Here is a 6,704-nt window from a genome sequence, read left to right as displayed (position 1 = left end):
TTGACTGGCTTTTGCTCGCTAGTGGAAAAGTTCGCATCATATGTACAACACACCCTTACCGCTTACAACTTGACGTGACCTTTAATGCTGTTTAAATTAAATACTACTTACAAATAAGATCCTCATCGCCGCTGTGCGTTAAAATCATACCCATTAAACAAGTAATTTTAGAAATAAAACTATGAAAAACGGATTATATCGCGTATATTGAATTTATAATACATCCCGACGTTTCGAACTCTTTACAGCGTTCGTGGTCAACGGGTGACTGAGGAAAAACTACAAAGTGCAAAAATACCCACATACTAAAAATAATGAACCATCATAGACTTTTAAACTTTAAGGCTGGTTGTGCATGCAAAATCGGTTCATAAGGTTAAGGATCCAACACTAAGGACCTAGACTACCTAGACTACCTAGAGACCTAGACTGTAAGACCTTAGTGTTGGATGATGTTGGACATTCTGAGTATAATATGTTTTGAAAAGATGTGTCCCGCCGAGTTTGTTGCCGGTTCCATATTGGGATACCCTCCTACAATTTAGGAGGGAATTAAATCTTCTCGGGTCCGAGGTCTAGGGTTGGAGCCGGCGTAGTTTTTATCGCGTATATATATCTTTACTTGAAAATAATTGTAGTGTGTAACTATTAGCCTTATGAACCGATTTTGCATGTACAACCAGCCTTAAAGTTAATAGTCTATGATGGTTCATTATTTTTAGTATGTGGGTATTTTTGCACTTTGTAGTTTTTCCTCAGTCACCCGTTGACCACGAACGCTGTAAAGAGTTCGAAACGTCGGGATGTATTATAAATTCAATATACGCGATATAATCCGTTTTCGTAGTTTTATTTCATGAGTAACTATCGCGGTAACCGAAGACAATATTAAGTAATTTTAGTTTAGAATATCTTGCAATCTACAGATTTTATAGTATCTTTACCGATAAAATGAGTTAATTACTAATACAATGTTTGAAAATCAAATGATATGGATTCATTACTCATCTTTCCATATTGCTTTTTATTCACACATATTTTGTAAAAAAATATATTACGAATGATACCCTCTAATCAATGTACCTATTTACCTAATCTATTTATTTATTATCATAAGAAACGTAAGACAGTGTAATAATCACGATCTAAAGCGTTAACCACACTACTTAGAGCCATTTTACATTATCCGAGACGATGTCGCTAACAGTGCCGCCACATATGTATTTGCTAATGTTATAGGTAGTATTTTTCACATAGCTTGGGTACGGTGACAGTTGTCACCTCCATATAATTCATAACTTTACCGACAAAATGAGTTAATTACTAATACAATGTTTGAAAATCAAATGATATGGATTCATTACTCATCTTTCCATATTGCTTTTAAGATATTTTGAAATAACTTTTAAACGCAAAAATATATTGAGAAGACAGCTGTCACAGTACCCAAGGTACCTATGTGAAAAATACTTCCTATAGCCAGTCACAAACTATCGGCGTCAGCTGGGATCGTATTGGATAGTGTGAAAGGTCTCTTTGTTAGCTCATTAGTTCTTTTACAAGTATATATATTAATAGATAAAACGTAATAATCGTTTTACTACTTATTATTTATACACTCGTAGAAACCATTGAAAGTAGGCTTCTCTCTGTTCGCGTTGAGATGTACCTACATTAATCGCGCGGTTGCATCCTCAGCCACTGCTACAAAGTTCAAGATCCGCAATGCTGGTTCAAAAGCTTATATGTACTACTCTAATCTAATTACTTATACAGTGTTGTTCACAGCGAATACAACTCGCTGTGCTGCAGGTACAGTCAAAGTTTTATTATTCATAAAATGGCTTTTAAAAGAACTTATGATTCGACTAAGAAAATATGATATTAAATTAAAATATTTTGTTCTGATGGGTCATTCAAGCCTACAAAATATCTCAAAAGGCACCCTTATATGACCATCTATATGAAACAATCACGAAAGGGTACGCACTAATATTTACAAAAAAAGAGACTTGAGGTTATTGAAAACAAATGCCTCAAATAGAAGATTGATAACTATAAATGCCATAATGTAGTAGGTAAGTAATAATTTACCGCCAAGCTATGTTAAAATTAAACTGTTCATAAAATGTACTAGAGAAAAAGAGAAGAAACCACAATAATCTATATTGAGCGATAATCTCGAGATTACTACTGGAATTACTCAAACGAGCAAAAGCGGCGACGTTATAACTCTTAGACTTTTATTGTATTATTATTATTATCAGGCACTGTTCAATTACAAACACGGTTGTATTTACCTCTATCGAACTAACAGACGTACAGTCAGCTGCAGAGCAAAAGTACCCCCTCTGCATAGAAATTTGTATGCAAAGGTGCTAAACTAATAGTATCGCTGACTGTACATATTCAATATTTACTACACAACCAAAACTCTTTTTTGCACCGCCAGGTAATGCGCACTCTGTTTCTTAATAATATATGTATGTTATTAAAGTTTCAATTTGTTTTACGTAACAGTAGACCAAAAGATGATTCAGTCGTCGTTATCCATACCTATAAGCTCGGCTTGTAACCGGCCCTTAGTGCGACAGCAGGCTGTTAAGCAAAGTATTCTGAGAGCTAATCGAAACTGTGGACTTAAAGAGATTAAAATTACTATTTTCCAAAAGGAGTTTAATATTCCAAGCCACACGACACCAAAGTGAAGCATCGGAATCTTAAGCTCCTGAGATGTCAAGTACTCGTACAGCCTGACCCCGGCGTAAGGCGCCCAACTAAGCCAAAAAGCTGACACGAGAATAAAGCTCATCCAGTGGCTAGGGTTAGCGAGGTTCTCCGCTAAAGCAGTTGCATATTCTTTATCGTGAATAGGTGCACCACTGTTCAACTTTCGTTTCATTGAAAATATATAGGAGTAATTATAAACGATAGAGATTACGCTTGGCCCTAGGACGAGAATTCCGAGAGTGGCAGTGTAGGCGTACGTGGTGCCCCAGTCCAGCATGCAGATGAAGGTCTCCTTGTCGAAGTTCGCTTCCTTCTTGTAGCCTAGCAGTGGTGGGCAACAGAGCATTGCCGCTGATATCCAAGTGAACACCATCCAGCACTGACTTCGAGTGCGAGTTTGTACCTGAACGTTGTAAGCGACTGGGCTTAGTAACACAAATTTATTATGCCACGGTATACCGAAGTGAAAGATGGTCGCACTTTAATCGTTTGTCATCATGGCCGTGACATTTTAACAAGTACCTATCAAAGATTCATTATTTGAATTAGTTTTAGAATTAGATTTTGACAGCTACTGTAGACGGCACTATACGGCTCCGTACATAATGTGGTTACGACGCGTGCAACGATACACGATAAAAGTGCGTCCATCATCCTCGTATTCACGTATTGAGGGCTATCGTTTTTTTGCTCACCAGTTGGCGCCTCTGTTGATGGTGGTCCAAAAGACTAAAGAACAGCTGTCAGTCATTGAAGTGACAAGTGACATTTGACATTTCGAACTATAGAAAAGACCACCATCTACACTAGCGCCCCTAGCGGCGAATTCATACGCGCTAGCCCTCAATAATCAAGCCCTGAATTTTTACACCGCTTTCTCGGGGACTCGTACAAAACGTGTGCACTAGCAATCGTATGGGCTATTTCTTTTTTGCGAGATCAGTACTAGTCAGTAAACTATGCAATGCATGCAAAAAATATTTTCATAAGTTTTAGTTTTAATTTTAACCCGAAGAAAAATCGGTCGTGTATGAAAAGAACAACAGTGTGTTATTGTAAATGATAAAAAAATGCTAATCTTGAACTCGTCAAAATTTGGGCACATAAAATTACAAATAAATAGAAAACAAAGATCTAATATTAAAACGAAATAAAAAATATTATAGTTTATCATGCTGATATATTAGAATTTCATTTCAGCCTCAGGATTTGACATGTTACAGACTTTTTGATGACACGACATGATAACCGTATGTTTAAGTAGTCCAAGCCAGGGTTATTTGCGGACTAGTTGATAATATAACATTAACAGGTGTCTTTTTCAAATATTCCTTGATATGGACCCAGTCCATTGCCATCAGCCTTAATTTAGAACCATCCGCCAAAACCCTTTTGGCATTGTCAGCATGTGTATCGTGTTAATACCCCTTCGTCACTGTTATAGTGTAGTGACAACACGATGAATGCTACCAAAATAGTAACTGAGTTGTTCTTCTCAAAATTTGCATAGAATTTTTAAGTTGTTTCCTCGCTTTACCAGCCTTGTGGATAAAATGCAACTTTTTCACCACTGGCTTTAGAGGATGGTTTGGTGAAAAACTATTTTGCACCTCGTTGCTCTTTACGTTCATGATTCTGATTCCGAACTATCTTTAAATACTTCAAATGCTTGAAATTCAATGTTTTGTTGCATTCATCCCTTTATCGTTCCACTCCCTCGCTTGTAGATTTAACTTCCAAGGCTTTATTTAAGTAAGTACAGAGTTCGTGGCAAGAGCCTTTGCTGATGTATACAATAACCTTACTTCGTTATCTATGTCGCAATCTAAAATCACTCTTACAACATTACACAGAAACCACCACACCACACCACACCACACCACAACACCACACCACACCACACCACAACACCACAGGGTCACAAGCCGCGGTTCGCGGTCCGCATGCGCCTCATTGGACCTGTACGTAATTTTGGATCTATAAGACGCCAAAAAATGTTTACTTAGAGCACTTAGACACTAAAACAACTTTTGTTAGTGATCTCTACTGCGGTTTGATCTTTCCTTTAAGTTTGCCTAGCGCTTAGTGCACACGTTCCGATTATAGACAGATACTGCTGTTCTAACCGATTTTCCTAAAATATACTAGGGTAGGTACTCGACTACTACGGTACCTAACTATAGGGTATTTGACTGTATTTAAAATAAATTATTTTACACCATGCATGAAATAAAGCACCAGAAGATTAATAGAGAAACGTAGACAGCAGTTATTTTTAGACACAATTTATATTTTCAAACCCGTATAAAACTATAAAGAGTTGGTAATTTGATTGTGACGTCACATGCTAGTGTTTCATATAAATTCCATAGTAGCAAAATCGTTTTGACAGTTCGAAAAAAGAAACTGATTTGACTGGTAGTCAAATACCCTATTAATCAATCGAATTACTTGTGCGCTAGCCAAAAGAAAAACAGTCGCGCCGTTTTGCAAATGATTTCCTTTCAACTTTTTTGCCATTTCGTCCTTTTTTCTATGCACCTCGTTTAATTAAACCCTCTGTAGTTATAGCAGCAAAAATATTTACAACAAAAAAGAGGCATGCATCGTTAGAAGAGGGTAATCATACTTAAGTCCCATACATCGGTTAGCAAAAAGCGCACTAACTCAGCACCCGCAATTGAGTTAAATAAAACTAAACATCACGTTCACTGCGGGACAACTCTTGGTGAACTTTAAATTGGTGCGGTTGAGAATCAGCCCAAACCTAAGCTCTTTTACAGTGCGGGTGAGGCTTTATCGACCTCAAATTTCAGTAGTTACTTAGATCCTTCATAATTTTGCCAAGACGAGGATTAGGTGTTTTTTTCCTATGGTCTTCATTTGTCAGAGATTTGTCTAAAGAATTTTTAAGGTCTTTTAGGCCTCTAAACGCACAATTTTATGCGAGATTAATGAAGGGAATGGCACTTATCGCTAAATTATCGACGAAAAAATCATAATCTCATCGACCATCTTTGGTACAAATTATCACGAATAATTTGTTCCTGGGTTATGGTTGTTTATCTATGTAAGTATTTATTTATCTATACATACGTTTGTTAACAGTCGCCTAATAGTAACCACAGTACCTACAAGCTTTGCTTAGTTTAGGGTAAGTGTAAGATTGTCCCTAAATATTTATATATTTGTATAATTTATTTACATTAACTAGAAATCGCTTTCGTATTTACGAGTAGGTACCTATTATTTACGTGAAACACGCGTGGTTCGGTATCGAGTTATCGACAAGTATGGCAGCACTAATGTCAAGCGGTCGACTCCCGCGTCGCCCGCGTCCCTCTCAGTGCGGCTTTGAGGTAACTTTCTTGAGGCGTAAATAAACGTCAACCCGCACTGTGTGAAAGAAAAACCCAGTGCGATCGATCATATTTAAACCTCAAACATTTTTTCTGTACCAACGAGTCCGGGTTTGAAAAACATAAAAAAAATGTATATTTGTCTATCATACTCCTTGTAAGTAAACGGCGACAGCTCCCGCACGAGAGAGATAACACGAACTTTTAGCCCCGCACCAGCGTATAGTCGAACTTGAGGCGGTTTTGGCTCAACCCGCAGTGAACGTGATATTATAGTACACAACACAGCACAGTAAGTGCAATGCGACTACATCTACACTCCTTTAGGACCACGTACAGCAAGGGCAGAAACAGAAAACCAGCTAAATACTGTTCAATCAAATCAAACAAAACTTTTTCGTCCCCTGTCCAAAAAATCCTTTGGAAGTTAAGAACGATGTTTTCGGTGCCATTTAGTCTTACCACACCATGCAAATGAAAATTGAAAAAGAGCACTGAAGTAATAAAATTTTATTGTATGCTTATTTAGGAAATACATAAATAATAAATTGAAAAATAAACTTGCTCTAATGGACCACAGATCTATTATCCTATTAATCTATTCTGTACTTATGA

General features: G+C 37.1%; 1 protein-coding gene across 2 annotated transcripts in view; it reads right to left on the bottom strand.

The window, feature by feature from the left end:
- Positions 1-440: 440 nt before the first annotated feature.
- The window catches only part of LOC134754378 (G-protein coupled receptor 52), a 28,350-nt gene continuing 22,086 nt past the window's right edge, over positions 441-6,704 (bottom strand). For both annotated transcript variants that reach the window (XM_063690680.1, XM_063690681.1), the window contains 2 exons: positions 2,421-3,133; positions 441-2,329 (listed from right to left, as the gene is read on the bottom strand). In XM_063690680.1, coding sequence (XP_063546750.1) covers positions 2,537-3,133 — 597 coding nt within the window. In that variant the 3' untranslated portion in view covers positions 441-2,329; positions 2,421-2,536. The remainder of the gene's footprint in view (positions 2,330-2,420; positions 3,134-6,704) is intronic.

This window comes from Cydia strobilella, chromosome Z (assembly GCF_947568885.1).
Source record: "Cydia strobilella chromosome Z, ilCydStro3.1, whole genome shotgun sequence".
Taxonomy (NCBI): domain Eukaryota; kingdom Metazoa; phylum Arthropoda; class Insecta; order Lepidoptera; family Tortricidae; genus Cydia; species Cydia strobilella.
This window is presented reverse-complemented; position numbering and strand designations above follow the sequence as displayed.